General features: G+C 46.5%; 1 protein-coding gene across 8 annotated transcripts in view; it reads left to right on the top strand.

Annotated features, from left to right (window-relative positions):
• The window catches only part of LOC119160840 (putative phospholipase B-like 2), a 181,469-nt gene extending 163,650 nt beyond the window's left edge, over nucleotides 1-17,819 (top strand). For 5 of the 8 annotated variants that reach the window (XM_075880672.1, XM_075880668.1, XM_075880674.1 and 2 more), the window contains 4 exons: nucleotides 1,323-1,482; nucleotides 3,417-3,582; nucleotides 17,385-17,490; nucleotides 17,620-17,819. In XM_075880672.1, the coding sequence (XP_075736787.1) occupies nucleotides 1,323-1,482; nucleotides 3,417-3,582; nucleotides 17,385-17,488 (430 nt within the window). In that variant the 3' untranslated portion in view covers nucleotides 17,489-17,490; nucleotides 17,620-17,819. Of the gene's footprint in view, nucleotides 1-1,322; nucleotides 1,483-3,416; nucleotides 3,624-17,384; nucleotides 17,491-17,619 lie in introns of those variants that run through there. The other 3 variants (XM_075880671.1, XR_012887707.1, XM_037413095.2) reach the window with 3 other exon arrangements.
• Nucleotides 17,820-19,770: the final 1,951 nt, after the last annotated feature.

Below are 19,770 nucleotides of genomic sequence, written 5' to 3' on the forward strand. Positions count from 1 at the left end.
CAAAGCATAGCATAGTAAATGCCGTACAAAACAAATAGAATTGTAAGCCGAGGCATAAATTCACTTTATTTCAAACCATATTAGCTTGCTCGTTTTTTATTACCTCTGTTTATTTTATTTCTAACTCATCGTTTACCACTCTGTTCTTTGTTTAAGCCCCCCTATCTAAATTACCCGGTTAGTAAAACAATTCGATCTCACAAATGAGGTACCGTCCATTTCATGGCTGATCCCCCCCGTGTTGGGTTGCGCCTAGACTTTGAAGAACAACCAACCAACCAACCAACCAATCTTCTGCACATAAATAATGATTATTAGTGGCGTAGTGGGTACCCAGCAAGTGTGCTTTTTACCAGTTATCCCGTGTGTCTAGAAAACACTAAAAACCACTCTTTTAGCTTTCGCTGTGACTGTGCTGCGCCTTTCGCGCAGGCTGGGCGTTTTTACATATTACTGCCTTATGGTGCCATATATGATATATCCTGCAGAGCCTCCACATAAAACACTATCACACGCAGGTACACGGCCAATTTGTATTGTGGAAGCCTTCCTCAAACATAAATATATTCGCGAAACTAAGACAATGCTTGAGATGCTGCAATATGTATCAAAACACACGCAAAGTACATGAGCAATTTGCTACAAAGAAGTGTTTGTCACAGTCAGGAAATGTTTTGTCACAATTGAAAGGACATGGCAGTGTGTTCCGAAGGCTGCCGGGACATTGTGGAATGGTTGGCGACGATATGACTGATGACCCCCCCCCAGTACGCCATTGCATTGTCTCACCAACAATAACATTATCTCACGAACTTCGATGCAGAATTGAGCCTTCTGAAATTATCATCTAAATAACTTGTCATATCGGGGAATTTGCAACCTGGGAAGCCACTTTGCTTTGCCGCCTGTCGTGAAGGGAAACTTTCATTAAGGCAGAGATTTTAACTTCTCGTTTTGTTGTTGAATGGAACCTAATGAAAAGCTTGGTTGACACTTGGCTTTCATTCAGGTTTTACTGAAGCACTCTTTCTACACAAGAATGTTGCACACATTCCAATGGGAGACCTTCAACTGTGTGGGGTCAGCCGCGCGTACCATGATCACTAAATGACCGTGGCGGACACAAAATGCTAATAATGACATTGTATCTTCATAGCACGCCTGTAGATATTTAAGCCCACATGATTGGCCTGCCTATATGGGCTGTTCGAATGAACCCTTTTTCTGGTTATGTATTACGCACCTGACAGTGTGTTTTCTGGTAAGTGATAGAATGTGTGTAGAGAGACATCACCTGCAATACGGTACTGAACACTTCACAGGTATAACGGCTTCAAGGAAGACCCTGCCTCCAAATGTGTCTGCATTCCTCCGTTCAGTGCCACGAATGGCATATCAGCACGTAGTGACCTCAACATTTTGATGGGTCGTTACCCTTTTCCTGCTCTTGGGCCGGCATCCCGAGGAGGCATAGACATGAAGGTATGCAACTAATGAATCCTACTGTGATGTTCAATAACACTTACAAAGCAAAACCTTGGCCTCCCATTCCGGGTGCCGACATGTCATTACATTTTTATTCTTATGTGGTCGGCTCTTCCATTTTTTTATTGAATAATTCTTGCAGACGAGACGGTAATCCGTGGAAGCTTTGATTTCGATACAATAACAGTTGTCCTTTAATAGTAAACTTTGTCTTGCGACCATTACCTAACACGCTCGAAACGGCCTGTATCTAGTGCTCTCGCCTTTCTGCTTCGAGCCACAGCTACGAAAATTGGTGAAAGCTAAAGTTTATTTTTTAGTCGTTTACGCACATGAAAATTCACAGCATAATAGTGCCATCGTTTGTGGCGTTTTTTTCCTTAGCGCGTGGAGCTGCTGCGTCGGCTCTTGACCTCCCCGCCATTCTGGCGCATGATCAAGCACTTCATGTTGGTCTTGTCGGCCGTCCGACAGGCGGAGCTATTTTGTAGCTATTAGCAGCTGTTTATCTGAGTATTGCATGTGTCCACGTATTCACGCGGACACATGCAATAACGAGGTCAAGCGTTGTATTGCTGTTGCTTGTTGCACTTGGTTACATCAAACTGTGCAAGGGAGTCGTACTTTGCACAAACCAAAACTACTCCGACAGGTGTTGGAACGTGCATGTGAAACTCCGAAGTCCAATGGTTTTTTTATTTTTATAACTATATATGCGAGTCTTTGCGTGCCAATACGGAGTTGCGGTTTTGGAGGGCACCGTATTGCAGGGCTCCAGAAGTTACGACCACCTGGTGCTCTTGAACACGCACTGACACGGCACAGTACGCGCACATCTACCCGTCCACATCGATAACACATTGCGCAGGGTGCTCAGCTTCTGACTTAATGGTCACGGATTCGATCCCGCTCGTGGCGGTCGCATTTAGATGAAGGCGAACTGGTAGAAGCCCGTATACTGTGTGATTTTACTGCACGTTAATTAATACCATATGTTAGGAATTTCTCGAGCCATCCCTGTGGCGTCTCTCATGCTCATATCGTGGTTTTAGAACGTAAAACGTATGGTCTTATTATTAATAACACGCAGAAATCCCTTCACCTGCACATCGAAATACGACCACCGCGGCCGCGAACGAATGCGCGGCTATCAAGGCAGCAGCGGAGTACGCCACACACACGCTGTTGTTTCTGGCATCGTCTGCAAACAGCATAGTTGTGCATCTTGCCCCTCCACGTGAACGATCTACCGGCTGTTTGACTAAATGGTCCTACCTGTGAATATGACCAATGTTTGGAAGTAGCGTGGCTGTAATATTTAGTGTACTCACATATTGAACTCAAGTTATCTGTCTTAGTAAGAATGCACATCCAATAAGAGCTAACTAATGTGCGTGAGCGCCGACTTCTCAGTGCGTCAGTGCCGTACGACGGAGCCAAGTTTCTAGCTAGGCGAGGTTAGGAGCATGCCCGCAAAGCGCGCTCAGCAGGGCAAATCATCTGCTAGGCAAAGGAAGTCACCTAATGGCGCACTTCTGCGAACCTCTCTTGCAGCTTCTTGAAGGCAGGCTTGTGGCATGCCTTTAAATTTTGCTTCTTCGAGTGCTTGCAGTAACGATCGACTTCGGAAGAAAAGATACTGGCCATTCCACTACCCGCAGTGCGTCTTTGTCTGAAGTGCGAAATTACGCAGTGACGTCCTTCAAAAGAAACAGCCCAGTGGACGATGAACCATTCTGAGCGCATTTTGTGGGCATGCGCTAACACTCCCGCTGTTTGCAACTTGGCTACGTTGTACGGCAATCACGCACTTAAAAGCCGCCGCTCGCACGCGCTAACAATTTGGCCGGCTGTATGCTCAATGGCTGCTGCCAAGATTGCAGAACGAGATGGTATTTATTTATTTTTTGGGTGACGCGTTTTCCACACAGTTGACAAATACGTCACTTGCCGTTGGACTTCAATTCATTGCTGTGGCGGGACCCACGCAGGACCTGCAGCCGCCGTTCCGCTGGTCCACATCCGGGTTCCACGACCCCCATGATGGTCAGCCGGATTTATGGAATTTCACGACATTCGTTTGGACCTGGGGAAAAGGTCACTGCCAACCATAAATATCACTCTAAAAACGTTGCTGATTCATTTGTTTGTGTCCCATCTTTTTTGTAAACCAGCACAGGTCATACTGGCCGACACAGCGTCCATTTTCGTGACCAATGTTGTCACTTTGAAAGAAAACATGAAGAAATGTGAGATTTACGAAGATGGAATGGGAGAAAATAGCCTGACTGCTGCCTACTTTTTGGAATAACAGAATAAGACATAAAAACTAAAAAGAACACATGGCTGATTGCCCCATCTAGAAATCCGTAAAAAACGAAATTGAAACGGGTCTTCAGAGAGGTAGCTGAGCGTTTATTGGGCATTGTTTTAGCAACATATGGTGTAGTCACGTGAAGAACGGAAAGCGGCTCGAAACCTTCAGCGCACACCTCAAGCAGAAAGAACGCACGAAATTAGCATACACAGGACGAGCGCGGAAAAATAACTATGACAGCTGGACCCTTAAGCAGGCTACTCAAACCGAAAGGCGTAACAAATGAGCGCATTGTATACTAGCGACAAGCACGAACAACTGACACAATTCTTAAGCGTGAGCCAGACTTGCGATTCTCGGTGAGATGTGGCGCGTGGCGCGACGATGCGCCAGCACCGGCATGTGGCGTTTCGGGGCACAGGGGTGCGAAGAAGCTATGAGTGGCAGGCTACATCTCCATGCGCCACATCGGCATGCATGGTCAGAAGATTTAGTATCCTCGTAACGAAGCTCAAAACAGACAACATTGTATGGCTATGGTTCTTTCCGTAAAACATAATAAGGAAAACGCCTTCGTGAATGACAAGCATGTTGCAATAGCGGCAACAGCTGATTATTCACGGCTCCGTTCGCTATAGCCTAGCATGGAGAGCGCCAGCCGCCGCCTCACAGAGACGCCGGTATCGCTCAGTGATGTTCCGTACTACGCTGAATAATTCGCGTTCAGGGACATCAAAATTCCCAATTTGAGGGATTTTCACCTGCAAAACGTTGTCGAAATTCTCAGCATATTTTTCTGCACATCAGTACTAATTTCTGCCCCCATACACGCACACACATGCTATAATACACATGTCTGACGTACTGGCGACTTTTAAACTCATAAATAACTCCTGCACTGCCATGCAACAAAAGCATCAGTTTGTTAATTCAGATATGTTTGTACACTTCACATTGTGGACTTCAAGCCTAACAACACCAATAGTCAAGTAGAACTTGCTCTGCATAAGTATCAGAAACAAAGCTCACGGGCTATACTTGCGTAGTGCATGCGCCAGAACCGATTGCAGCAGATGAAGGCGCACTGTAACTGCTAATAACTGGTCGTCATAGGATGATTCAACCATTCCTGAAGTTTCCTGCAACATCACGAAGATTCTTTTTTTTCCCTTTGACCCTAATGACATGCGAAACTTCCCCTACAAGGGGAAAAATCTCTGGACGCAACATCACAGGTATAGCTGTGTTTACCTGCGAAATGACCTCGCATCGCTTCTCACGATCTCCTATCTCTCTAGTGGTTTCAAAACGGGTGTTGTCTTGTCTTGCAGAAATGGCCCACTTCAAACATCACATAATTTGAACCGGAACGGTTTCTCATCACAAGAGAAAGGCACTCAATATTTGTTACGCTGCCGCAAGCGGGGATGTGCTCAAGTCCAGGCTCGCTCTACTGCATCGACTCGCCTGGGCTGGCCTAGGCCACGGGTAATGGGAGCGGTGACAGGGAGATGTCGCCACAAACAGCATGACGCCAATCGTCTGCTCGCGCTGTGATTGGCTGAAGCTATGCGGTGTACTGAAGTAGAGACGAAAATACCTGGCCGGTTTGATGCACGCCGGACAGGAGCCGCGGTGGTGCGATGTAATGAAACGTCAGAAAACGGCACTACTCCGGCTCCTGCATCACACGAAAAGTCGCACCTCTGCCACGCGCTTTACTTCATCATGTGTCAGCAGCGCACTCCAATCGTAGACACGGCCGTGACAGTGAGCAAAGGGACCTTCGTCCTCTCCTGAGTCTGAAAAGCGTGCGCGAAAGGAGATACCACGGACCCTGTAGACGACGACCTTTAGAGCACGCCCAACGCTAAAGCCCTTAAACTTCGCAAAGTAGCGACGTACGTGGTTATACGCGCGCCTTCTCTCTTATCTCCATCATCCGACCTCTCCGAGGCCGGGGCCGTATCGGTATTGTCAAGATGCCGTCACAGGGGCTACTTTCAGTGTTCGTTTGCCGACAGTCGCTCGCGACTAGCATCTTCGCTCTCGAAGTGTAGACTCGCCGGTCTAAAACGCATCTGCTTAAATGAATATGAACTTGTCCTTCCCTCCGCATTGTGCTGTGAAATACACGTGAACCAAGAATGGCGTCGTCGTTGGTTGCCGTGGGATGCTCTTCCGCCTTCTGATACCTGAACAAGTATAGGGACGGTTGAAAACACTTCATGGTACCAACCGTAAAGCAGTATTCACACGAAGGAGCAAATCAAAACTCGAGCCGGCGGGTCACGTACTACGCCACCATAGGTCAGACATTCCCGCCCGCTTCGGTCCGTGCGGAACGATTTGTGAAGCTGTTGGGATTCTGGGGGAGCAACGCCGAAACCCTTGCTTGTAGCGTGAATTCTCCATATCGTGTCAGGTCTCTCCCCTGGCTGCGGAGGGACTCGAACCACGTCTCATGGCACGTGAGTCCGCGATCCGTTCGCGATCTCGACGGTTTTTTTTAATAAACCTTCGAGCGCAATGAGTCGCAACAACAACAACAAAAAAAAGCAGTGAGAACTTCAGGTCGGCATTTTCGATTAGACCTTGCGAAGAAGTTGCGAGTCTCTCACTCTGATTGGTTTTGACATTTGCTCAACTCGATGGCGTAGACATGTCGCAGTTAACTGTGCAGTACGTCGCCGTCTCTCACTCAAGTTACATTACTGCTTCTGTGGGCGCTATTTTTTTTCTTTGTCAACAAATCAAGGCTACGTTTACTGCTAGAGCTTATGCGTCGACTGCCTTGAGTTCGCGGTACCGGTTTGTGCGCTCAGCATGCACTCAGATGAACGATAAAATGTGATTGCGAAAGTTGAGAAATTCCGCACTGCTGGTTTGAATACACAAAAATGAAGTGCAGAAATTAGTATTAGGATTGTTACCGTCCGCGTATTTTGCGTTGCGCGCTCGTATATTTCAGAGCACATTGCTTTATCTGGCTCTTTCACGTTGACTGATCAGCCGGGGAACTGCGATGTGAGGTCAGTTATGCAAAACGTACATACCATCGAGACGTTAGGGGCGTGCATTGTTTAGGAGCCGGACGTATGCATGCAATTCACGTGGTGGTCTACGTTTTATTTCGTGTGGAGGTTTATATCTGTGACTGGAACTCTCGCGAAGTAATCGCTTATGATGATGAATATATTTGGCTACAGTGTACTAGAATTGGCAAGTGTGTCGTGCGCGGGCGCAAAACGGGTCGCCTCAGCGATGATACCCTCCTCTCCCAACCAGCTCTCAGCATGGATGGATGCTGGATGGATGCTATGAGCGTCCCCTTTATAACGGGGTGGTGACAAGTATGCCACCAGGCTCGACAAAAAAAAAAAAAAAACCTTTTTTTCTTTTTATGTTGGCCTAATGCCTCTACTTCGACAAATTCTATCTTAATGGAAAAAAAGGTAAATTTTCAGCTTAAGTTCTCTGCCATTTACGGCACACTGTCCATATTTTATTTTTCCAATATTTATTTTTGTCCTTTCTCTCTAATTTTCTGCCACCAATACTCTAACCGTCTCTTACTTATTTCAATCGCGGGTGTGTTCAGCTTTCCATTGTTGTCCCTAAAACCCAAGGCTTCCTGTAGGCTCGTGCCCAAACGTACACCTGGGTGGATATCTCCACATTCAATCAGAACATGCTCCGCCGTTTCCTTATCTTTCCCGCAGCATGTGCATTGTTCTTCTTCTTTACTGAATCTTGCTTTATAACTACGCGTTCTAAGGCAACCCGATCTCGCTTCAAACAGTAAAGCGCTTCCCCTTGAATTATCGTAAAATGCCTCCCTCCTTATTTCATTTTTGCCCTTTCGGTAGTTACTCAAAGCCGGTTTTTTCTCCATAGCTGCCATCCAGTAAATCCTCTCCGCCTCCCTGACTTTTCCCTTAACGCTCTTTGTTGACATACGGCTTACAATACCAGCCGTATACTTACTAGTGAGTCTTCTAGTTCTTTTTCTCCACTGTGTGTCCACGCTCTTCCTATACAAATAACGGAACACCTTCTCTGCCCATCTACTCTCCTTCATATTTCTTAGCCTTTCTTCGAACCTTATTTTGCTCTGCGCTTCCCTCGCCTCAAAACCTGCCCACCCCATATCGCCCTTTACAGCCTCGTTTGTCGTCTTCCCGTGAGCACCCAACGCGAGGCGTCCCACAGTCCTTTGATTTACATCCATTCCCGCTTGCACCTCTGCCCTCATGCACACCACTGAGTTCCCAAAAGTAAGCCCTGGAACCATTACACCCTTCCACAGACCTCGAAGCACCTCATACCTATTGTATCCCCACAACGCTCTGTGCTTCATTATTGCCGCATTCCTATTTCCTTTTGCTGCCGAGGCTTTTTCCTGTACCTCCATGTATCTATCACTCTCATTTACCCATACTCCAAGGTACTTGTATTCACTTACCCTCGGTATTTCTTGGCCTTGTATGGACACCGTCTGATCACAGGGATCATTGAATACCATCAATCCACACTTCCTTACACTGAATCCTAGTCCAAGAGCTTCACCTTCCCTTCCGCATATATTCGCCAGCTGCTGTATATCATCTCGACTGTCCGCAAATAAGACGATATCGTCCGCATAAAATAAACCTGGAAGCTTCTGCTCAATCATCATGCCGCCCTGTTTTTGTGACAGATTAAAACCAATGTTGCTACCTTCTAGCGCTTTTTCCATACTCACCATGTACAGCATGAATAACAGCGGGGACAAAGAACATCCCTGTCTCAGACCCCTGCTAACCTCAACGTTCTCTTTGCTACGCATTCCTTCCCACTCTATGCAAACTGTATTTTCTCGGTATATCTCCCTCAAAAGCTGTATACAGTCGTCGCCCATGCCCATTCCTTTCAATATATCCCACAAAATTTCCTGATTAACGTTGTCGTATGCCCCAGTGATGTCTAGAAAAGCCACGTACAAGGGCCTATTCTCTATTTTGGATATTTCTATACACTGAGTGAGAACAAACAGGTTATCGTCTAACCGCCTGTCGACTCGAAATCCGTTCTGAAGTTCTCCCAAAATATCGTTATGTTCGGCCCATGTTTCTATTTTCATTTTTACTGCTTGCATCGCCATCCTGTATAGTACCGATGTAATGGTTAGTGGTCTATACGAGCGAATCTTGTCCTTTTCTCCCTTGCCTTTATAGATTAAGTTCATTCTACTTTGTCGCCAACTGTCCGGTATTTGTCCGTCCTTTAAGCTTTTTTCTACTGCTTTTAACAATGCTTCTTTAGTGTTATGTCCTAGTTCGTTAATGAGGCTAACGGGAATCCCATCTAAACCCGCGGCAGTGCGCTTTGGAATTTTTCCTTCGGCCTTTTTCCAGTTGAAATTATCAAGTACTAGCTCTTCCTCTGTTGCTTTCTCCGCCACACTTTTACTCACCGGGGAGATCCCCTGGACGCTCTTTTGAAACGAATCGGCTGTTACCTTTTGGATGTAACCTAGCGCTTCGTACCCTTCCAATTGATTTCCTCCTTCATCTAGAATATGTTGTTGCGTTGTGACAGACTTCCTACCTAGCGCCTTTATGTGGCTCCAAAAAATCCTAGGCGCGGCCTCCTTTTTTTCGTGTATCTCTGTCATCCAGCGTTCACTTTCACCTTTAATTTTTGCCTCTACCAATTTCTGTACAAGGGATTTTTTCTCTAAATATATTTCCCATATTTTTTTGACTTCGTCCTGCGGCCGCTTCTCCTTTTTTGCCTTTCTATGCTCCCGTGAGGCTTCGCGTCGCTTCTCGATCGCCTCCCGGATTTCCTTGTTCCACCAACTTTTTGGCTTCCTTTTTCCTTTCCAGCAAACAGTTTTCTTCTCTTTCCCTATCTCCTTCGTCATTAGATGTAACAGCTCACTATACTCCCAGTCCTTGCCTGGTATTTCGCCTACTTCTTCCTCGACTCTTGCGGCTATATTTATTATTTGTTTGTCATTTAAATACGAGCTGCCAGACTTTGATTCCATGCTCATATTTTCAGTTTCGTATCCCATTTGTAATGTTATTCGTTTATGATCACTACCCAAGCTGTTAATGCCTTCCTCGTCTATCCTCATTTCTGTCAGTTTGTGGTAAATTCCTTCAGTCATGAGACAATAATCAATACTTGATTGCTTGTTTCCGACTTCCCATGTGATCTGGCCGTCACATTTAGGCCCCGTGTTAACTATCTCCAGACTATGTTGCTCGCAAAGATCTAGTAATAACTTCCCATTGGTGTCTGAATATCCGTCAAGGTCATGTATGTGGGCATTCATGTCCCCTAGAAGGATGATTTCGGCCCCATTACCAAATTCCTTAATATCCGCACTCATGCAATCCACTATCTCCTGATTCTTTTCTCTGCAGTTATTCCCCGTCCACAAGTAGGCTACCCCTAGCCACGTTTCCTTTCCACCTACTGTCTCTTACATCCCTCTTACATGCAGCGCCATCTCACGGCGCGCGGAGCAGTCCCCGCTGAGACAACCCGCTTCGCTAGTCCGCGGTGGCGGGGCCATTTCGTCTGCTCCGCAACGGAGCACGCCGTTGGGAAGCCAAAAGTTCTGTTCGACTTCGCCTTCATTCTTCGAAGACTACGACGAACATTCGTCTTGGCCGCCCTCCTCTTGGGGCACCTTCGCCTGGAGAGTTGGTTCAGGATAAGCTTCCTTTGATATTTACAGTGGATGCAGGCAGTGGCCGGGCATTCTTTCGTTGTGATTGTGCAGTTCTTAGAAAAGAACTTTCCATTGAATGACGACCACTCGCCAGACAAAGGTTCTAGACCGGCACCACAACAGACACTGAATTTATCTACATGGTCCAGCAACGCTTCCACTTCCTCACGCGTTGCAATCTGCTGCTGTTGCCACTTTCTTCCTTGCAAGTGAACTTCAACGGTAGCAGCGTTTTATTCACTTCGCACTGCAATTTTTACGAGCTTCTTCAAAGCGAGTGCGCTGTCAACATCTTTCTCGTGCTCCTCGCACTGTGCGTGCACAAAAGGGCCTCCTGAGTGAGGCAGGTGAATTTCCGACCATCCGTGAGGCGTTTTCAGGCCCGAAAATGACAAGCACCCACTCACCTCCACAGAATCGATGCTTGAAACCTGCGTTTCGAGATCCTCGATGGGCGGTGGCAAGCTTTCGGAAAACTTCTTTCTGCTTCGCTTGGCCGCAGGAAGCACCTGGTCGCAGATGCTTCGCTTTTTCCTCTTTTTTTGGGAGCCGTTTTGATATGTAGCTTGGGGCCCCGGGGAAGATGGTAGGGAAGGCATCTTTCGCTAGCTGCGGACAATCGCGTTCGATTTCAACAACTTCCCCATTAATAGTTGTTTTGAAAGTCTGCTCAATGAAGTGTGCCTCAAAGTGCGAATTGCAAACCGCACTTGCGTCGTTGAGCTCTCTGTCGGCTCTTTTAATAAGCCTGGACCAAGCTTCGCGTTTAACGACGTCCGCCGGAACACGAAACAGTGACCGCGCTTCCTTGCACGACCGATAGCCACTGTTGCAGTATGGCAGGAAACACGTGCGGTCGCGCCTGTCCCGCCGTCGTTCCGCCATCCCACTGGTTTACATCGCCGCTGCACCAGTTCACGACGAGCACATTCTTCAACATAGGTTCAAAAAAGGGGGAGAAATTTCCTCCACGACACACCTAGAACAAAACGAGCGAGCGCCACTGGAACGTCTCGTTAGGCCGGCCGCCGGAGCTGCTGCAGCCGCAGAAGCATCCCTCTTGCTGGCGGCGCCCCTACCGGACCACCGCGATTTTCATCGCGGCAGTGACCCCTCCGCTCCCATTGTTCGGCCCCGCGGACGACACACTTCCCTATTCTAGTAAACTGTAATTTGGCATTTTGTGCCGCATGGGCTATTTGATGGCCAAAGATAACCAATTTGTGCGATTAGAGATGTGGGCTATGATTGTGATATGTAGCATAATGATGGCCTTAAAGTTCCTCGCGCTCAGGCGGGTAAAAATATAGAAGTAATAAAATCTTCACCATGGCGTGAAATACGTGTAGTGTGAATGGCTGATAAAAGTTCGTGATAACCAAGTTGCGCATGCACGGCATTAGCACAAGTGTCTCGATCATCCACGCCCTTGCGTCCAAGGGCTGCGAGGCAAGTGCTCAGTGTAGCCACCGCATCGGAGAGCTCTGTGGAGAGGTGATCCCACAGAATGCCCGGGTATATGATATGAAAGATACGGATGTCTCCCACAAAAGCCAACAGTGATTTATGCCTGAAAAGTGGTTCCGGCGTACATTGCAGGCTGCCGGTACATTGTGGAATGGTTGGCGACGATATGTCTGATGACCGCCCCACTCGCAGTGCAAAATTATTTGCTCCTTATGTTTAATACCTATTGAATTCGCCTCCAGCTGCCACGATGGCGCCCAATTTTCAGGGGAGACCGTCGAAGAGCTTTGTCACAAGATCACTTGCGCTAGGCGCTTCCATTCCACTTTTATGGCAGCCCACAGCGCGTCTTCAGAGCCGCGCTGAATTGGGTGCCGCGAAAGTGCTTTCATTGCGCCCCGCACAGTCTCACATATGTTCATGTCGGCGTCTTGTGGAAGCCACACCAGCAGCATCACTCCCAGCAGTTCCGGCGAGCTTGCTGTTGATTTGGCCGTGTGGATGGGGCTGCGGTACTGTTGGAAGAATTACAACCAATCAGGGAACGGTCCGTCGAGATCATACGACACCACGACTATTTCGATCAAATCGCAGTATGCGACAGCGCTGAACCTGTCCTCTATGCGAATTACCGGTTCAAGGCCTTCCTTGGACAACGCATTCTACGCGCTAACGGAGCAGCGGCGCTGTTTGCTACGCGCTGTAGGTATCCAGCCTCAAATCTGCAGAAGGAATGTAAACCGTTATTCTATGTCTTTCTGCCACTCTTGTCATCATCAATGATTGCGAAATAGCAGGCTTAATATCAGCACCCTGCAAAATATACGAAATCATAATGATTTTACCAAAGCAGAGGCTCCTTTCGGAGTCGCGATAACAACAAAGTATACGTATTGAATAATAGCGATCACAAAAAAACTAGACAGCCAACGTACTAAATTGAAAAAATATCAGACCTGGCGTTGTCAGATCTCCAAACTCTCTGACGATAGTCCCAGCGAGTGGAAAACGTTGACTCATCCGTAAATATTACACACCGGGAGTCTTCCACAGTCATTTCTGCGTGTTCTTTGGCATACGCAAGTCTTGCTAGCTCATTGACCTCTGTAAGTGCAGGCTTTTGGGCTTGCACACGGCTCCGCAGCCCTTTATAATACTGTCCCGTAGCCGCGACGATGAAGGAACGTGCACGACAGGATCAGGAGCAAGCCGCAACAATCTTTTATTTCACTGGGCTGACCTGCGCCCGAAAGAAACAAGTGAACCACCGTACAGCTGGCGAACTACTACACCGGTGCCCATGGCTGCCCTCGGCTTATTCGCGAGGGGCGTTTTCCGATAAAACGCCGCACGAAGATAAGTTCACGGATCACGCCTTCATGATGGCGTGCCGATACACACTAGCCACGTGCGTCACAAGCAAAGCGATAAGGATGGCAAGTGATTGCGGCAATACACTCGACGTCTGATGGTTGACATGCTGGCCGAGAGATTCAAGCTGTCCATCTGTCGAGCTGTGATGAACGGAGCCTCCTTTGCAGCTTGTACAATAAGTAGGTCTTTCGCACTGTCCGTCGCACGCTGCCTGAGGTCACGTGGAAAGTTCCAGAGGCATCCATTTTCACGAAATGACTGGGAAAATTTATTTATTGTAGACAAAGGTCGGTTGATAATTCTAGAAATTTCAGGCTGTTTTATTTTGTGCCGGTAAAGTGAATCAATCTGCGCTTTCTCTTCCAAAGAAACGCTCGGCATTTTCAACTTAAGTGAGGCCTTTTCGGGTACGTTTCTGAAAGAAGGGTGTAGGCAAATCAGTGCTGGTGAATGAGATACGACGATCGTTTGAAAAGTAACCAGAAACCGATGACATTTATCTCTTTTTTGTATCATGCATTGACCAATTGCACTATACGACGCTGAAGTAAAATCAAGGAATTGCGAGTGATATGATCAAAAGCGATTGGTATGCTCACGATGGCCACCATTATGACCATACGAAAACTACAGCAGAAATAGAGGTAACGCACTATAGAGGGATCGCGCAGTGCTACCAAACCGAATGTGCACGTCTGTCAATAGTGATGACTGCACAGGGAACACTATACTGTTTCTAATGCTTGAAACACGCACTCCGCTGTTCGCGTTTCATTTGACGCCGCTAGTACTTCAGCAGCCACGTCAGGATTGATTGCGCTCTTCCTCAAATACAAGCAGTCAAATCAAGCAGTCACACTGGTTGCTCACAGTACATAACAGCACAATTAGTTTGATAAGAGGTATACTTCACGGTGTCACAACCCAAAAACTCTATGCAGTTTCATTTCATAAAAATATGCAAGAATATAGATGTCAACACTTATGATTTGTCTACCGACAAGTTCTCATGCAGAGCGAAAGATTAGAAAACACACTTTTAGAAAAAAGTTATTAAAAATGTAGCAACTGCAAGCAAACAGGTAGTAACTGCAGCACTTACTACCCTTTTGTATTAGTACCCTTTTTTTACTACCTACGTTAGTAAACAGTTACTAGCTGTAGCCGTTACTAACTTTTTGCGACCTGTTCACTACCTATGTTAGTAAAGAGTTAGTAACTAGAATGAAAGAGGTAGTAACTGCATTCGTTACTACCTTTCTTGCTTCGTTACTACCTTTTTGCTACCCGGCTGCTGAATATTTCAATCAAAAACAGTGTGTTTTTCCGATTCTGATAATTCATGAGCGGAATCGTCTCGACGTATCATCATTAAACGGGAAAATGACGCAGGAGATATCCATAGATCAAGAAAAAAATTGTTTAAATTACGCAACCGAGATATGTAAACGCCATTTTGATATTGTCGAAACGAAGAAGGACAAGTCAACAAACCATAAGCAAGTGCTACACGCGTTGTAATAGACAATTACTACAAACTTAGTAAATTACAGGAAATTAACAAGGACGACGGTTCAAAATAGCCAGACGGTCACAATTGATCCGGAAGACGGTCACAATCAATCCACTGTGGCGTTTCTCCAAATTTTATTGTTGTTTTGGCGCGTGAAACCCCAAAAATGATTAATACCATTTAGCCGCTGATATACTAGCTCTGTGAAGCATTCAAATGCACTGAGACTATGCTAATAAGTACGGTACCTTGTTTCAGCCACTGTGAGTAATGCCTTTTTGTGGCCTTTTATATTCAAAAGATATTATATCTATTTTTTTGAAGTAAGGCTGAATAAAAGTCTTGTGCTACGTCTTCAAACACACGTAGTCAGGTAGTATGATATAGTTGCAGATTTACATTAGCTATAATTCACCCAGAAAGACAAGTGCTTTCTTGTGCCAGACATACATCTGCAAAGTAGGGGCTATATATACCACACGTGTACTTCCTACTGTAACGTAAAAATATAGTGAACTTCTTAGGTCTATGTATTCTTCGCGTTCATTGCGCACCACGCAAGGTTACCAGAAGCTGTGTAGTAATGAATGACCAACATGAGCAGTGAAGAAAAACTATGCTAAGATATATGAACAGGGTGTTATCGGTTGCTACTTTTTTTACCCTTTAGAGTTACTGCCCATTGGTGGTAACGACTAGGGTAGTAACAGTTACTAAATGCTGGTAGTAACACCAAAGGGGTAACTGTTACCACCCTCGCCCTTACTAACTGCGCTTACTACCAGGGTTGTAACATATGTGACAAGCCGTTACTACCCCAAAGTTAGCAAGTACTACTACCTTTTTTCTAAGAGTGCAAGCGTGCACAGCCAGTGCAATCAAAATTATTGCTCCAGCTGCTTACTCTTCAACATATTTATATGAATCGTATGAATAAGCGAAATTAACAATTGAGAAGAGTATAATAAATGTAGATTTAAAATGAGGTGCATCAATTAAAAACCTAATGCAGTCTAAGGCAAAATTACCCGAAAAAGGAGTAACGGAGCCCAATAGGCGCGCGCTATCAACGTATAGACCGTTGAGTAGCAACCCCAAAGGGAAGCGTGCCGCGCAAAACCACTTACTCTCCAAACACGCTCAAATGGATGAACCACAAGGGTATTGCAGGCAGCGCGAAAAGCAATGCCAAGGTGACCAGCCCTCTTTCTCCTCCTCTGCTGTCTCAGTCTTTCCCCGTATTTTGCCGGCGTCGGATCGCGTTGCGTCGCGCTCGGAGGGCTCGACCACGGCCGCCTGGATTCCACGATCTAAAACTACGACGTGATGCTTGTGTACAGAAGTATGTTTGGATGAGTGTGGGCTGCTCCTTTTGCGTTTCGCTGCACCCATGAAGTCTGGAGCAAGTCTCGACACGTCACCACGCCGCGCTGTATATCTCTGGCTTTAAGATAGTCACGACCAACACACGACAGCAACAGTTGGGAAGGCCAATATGGCGGACGAGAAGACAACAGGTCTATCGGATACATACTTCAGTTGGACTCAGCGCAGCAAACAGCACTGGGGTCTAAAGCAAATAGGTTATCATTCTCTGCTTGTCGCGCGTGCGATACGGATCGCGCTTACCGGCAACTGGCTCGGTCGTGTTGTATATCGCATGCACGAAATGCATCACGAAGGTCAGCTTCGGCGTCTGCAGTTCACCTGTGCTTTGCGGCTGCCTGGAAATCGGCCGCCATTGCCGTCGGCCTCCCGTACGCTCGCTCATCGAGAGCTCGCCTGTCTTCGACGCCGCGATGAGCTCCGGGCTGACGATATTGGGCTGAGACCTCGTCGGTGTGTTGGGAGTCGTCGAAAACACGTTGCGGGTTCTCGTAAAGAGCTTGGTTGTAGTAGGTAGCACGCTGTAAGTGCACCAGCACGGGCTGGCGGGGCTTTCGCTAGCGTCGGAACTCACTGAAAATTGGTCGCTATTACAGTTTGCTTTCCCGTCGGTCGGTCACAAGCAGCTCGGCGCCGTCCGTTGGTCGCGGCGGCGGACTCGCGTTTGCGCACTGCACTCGTTCGAGTTTGTGGAAAAGGGCCACATCACCGTCGATTTCTTCGGCGCTAGCTCCAAACTAGCTTTGCGCTGTTCGTGGTGGCGGCCAAGCGTGCGCTCGCTCTCCTGTTCGAAGTTCGCTGGCGGCAGGCATTTCGCGCGCAGCGCCATGTTTCGTCTCGCGTTCGCTTGCTCGGGCTGAACGACGTCCCTCGCTTAGGACGCGCCGACTTGTTAGCGGCACAGTGGTTCGTGGAGTTGTGACTGCGGACGCCGCTCCTAAGCTGTTGCGCTACGGGGATCGAAACGAGTCTTTGACGATGTGTGACATCACGGTAAAATCATTAGCATGTCATATCTCACGTATGTTTTCATTTCACCTTGCACGCATTTCTTGTATGAATTTGTATGCATCCTCTGTCACGTGTGACTCACTATTTTACATACTTTTGTGCAGCCGTGGGCACACACTGTGCTGAAGACTGTCTGCGCTGGCGTCTGCCATGCCTGTCATCCATCTCTTTCGTCAGAGCAGCTTCAGAAGGACTGTGCGAGATGTGAAGGTAAAGTTAATTTTGTGTCATATTTCAATGCTTGTTTTTATGCTAACTTGCATTTACTTGTCAAATGCGTGCATCTACATCTTCTGTCACGTGTGTCTAACTATTTTTATTATATTATTGTACGTGCAGCCGTGGGAACACAACAAGCAGAAATCTGCGTGCGCTGGCGTCTGCAATGCCTGTCATCTATCGATTCCGTTGAAGGAGCTCCCCAAGGAATGAAGAAGATGTGACAACGAGACTGGATTTGTACACTTCACCATAAATTCACATAAAATAACGGAGAAACTTCATGTGTATGTCGGAAAATATCATATTTCGATGTCTCACTTTTGTCTTTCGTTGTTGCCGTGACTGCGAAAGCAGTTACACATACGTGGCTAACTACTTTTTCGCGTGTTTTTTTTTTCAGCGCGATCTGTTGCTCACTGCGCAGAAAAACAGGCGAAAAAAAGTATTAGGCCTGGCGGAAAATAAACAAAAAACAATGTTTGAACTGGGGACAAAACCGTTCATCTGATCGGAGTATTTGAGTGGATCAACCGTTCGTCCGGCAAGGTGCAACTGTGAGGAATAACGGTTTTCCGGTAAGGTGTAAATGTGGGGATTAACAGTTGCTCTGTAAGGTGCAAATGTGAGGACTAGATGTTAGTCCTTTGAGGTGAGTTGTGGGACTAACGGTTACTCACTAAGGTGTAAATGTGAGGACTAAATAGTAGTTCCTTGAGCTCTTCTGCGGGGACTAACTGTTAGACCCGCTGCCGTTAGTCCTAAAAAGAATTAATGGTTGTGGCAGCCTCATTAGACCCCAAAAGGACGAACCACACACCTTTTTAACACCCTTCTGCCTTAGAGTGTATGGACAAAATTTGAAATCAAATGCTGCTTGACATTTAAAAAAAAATTTTCTTAAGCACGCTTTCACGTTTATATGACATTGATGTTAGCTTTACTGCTGAGAGTGGTGGGTGTGTACGAGTGAGGCCGTTAGACAAAGCACCATTTCACACTGGGCCTGTGAAGTTCCGTTGTGCTAAATTTTCATAGCTCAACAGGTGCACTGCCAGCTGCTTGCAAAAACTGTAATACGCCGGGACCTGCAGTAGCTGTTGCCATGTGTCCATGTCAATGTATCTTCCATGGCCGACATGGACCTGCATAAAAGCAACTCCTTCTATACTCCCGATATTGAAGGCATTAAAACAACAGAGCACATGAAAGTGCCCAATTTCAGAGGAGGCTTTTAAGTCACTTCAAGCAATTTCTTACTGTAATTGTCCACATGCACCTAGTCCTTTGCATTTATGCAATTCGCTGAAGTTGTTTTGGAGCAGGCAAAAATGTATTATGGAGCAGCAAAAGTGGCCTTCGGAGAACGTGTCGATGGACGCAGTTTTATGACACGTACTACGCCCACGACAAATGATCAATAAAAACATACTTTCCTGGCCACCACTCAAGCGTGATAAAATTATAAAAATCAATATTTTAAATATCACCCAGAGATAAGCTGACCTAATAAACAAAGATAGGGGTAATCAATAGAACCATAGGACGTTGCTGTAAAATAACTAAAGACTACATGATTATCGCATATTAGCTTGTCCATATTTGAGCAAAAAAATATCACAGAAAAAGAAACACACATAACGCTTGTCAAATAAGTTCATCGACCACACGTTTCTTTTACTGCTCCTTAAGAAGCTGCTTGGGGTGCTCATCAGAAGCTGCGTGGGGTGTTTTGTATCTTTGGAATGACCCATTGAGCGTAAACATTTTTGGATTCAGGGCGGTTACTGAATATATAAAAGAGTAAGCAATGCACTTAAGCGCCATTCCAAGCACAAAAAATCAATGCATTCGACACATGAGCACTAAGCAGAACGTTTCCTTAACTAGTGAATTCCAAAGTTTGCTGAGGTTACTTAGGTCGCAGCAGCACGCGTGAAGAACATTTGTGACGTCTAGTAGCCGTCTCGGTGTGCACCCAGCAACGTGCATGGCAGCCACGTAAATATCCGCAAATGCAGACAAGTTATGATGTTCGGGAAGCCACATATTACAGTCTTACTTTAAAATTAAGATGCTTTTGTGGCACAGTGCCAAGCACCGTACACAGTGAAATATACGAAAGTTTGAAATTTCGGATGTCAAAGCTTTTCGGTTCCCAGTTTGTCAGACTTTCCGTTCTGATTAGGCGACCTAAATAGCATTTACCTAAAAGCACACCTCTGCTACAAACCATTTCATGAGTGGGAATCAGCGCTGCCTTGCTACTAC

Source organism: Rhipicephalus microplus, chromosome X (genome assembly GCF_043290135.1).
Source record: "Rhipicephalus microplus isolate Deutch F79 chromosome X, USDA_Rmic, whole genome shotgun sequence".
Classification (NCBI taxonomy): domain Eukaryota; kingdom Metazoa; phylum Arthropoda; class Arachnida; order Ixodida; family Ixodidae; genus Rhipicephalus; species Rhipicephalus microplus.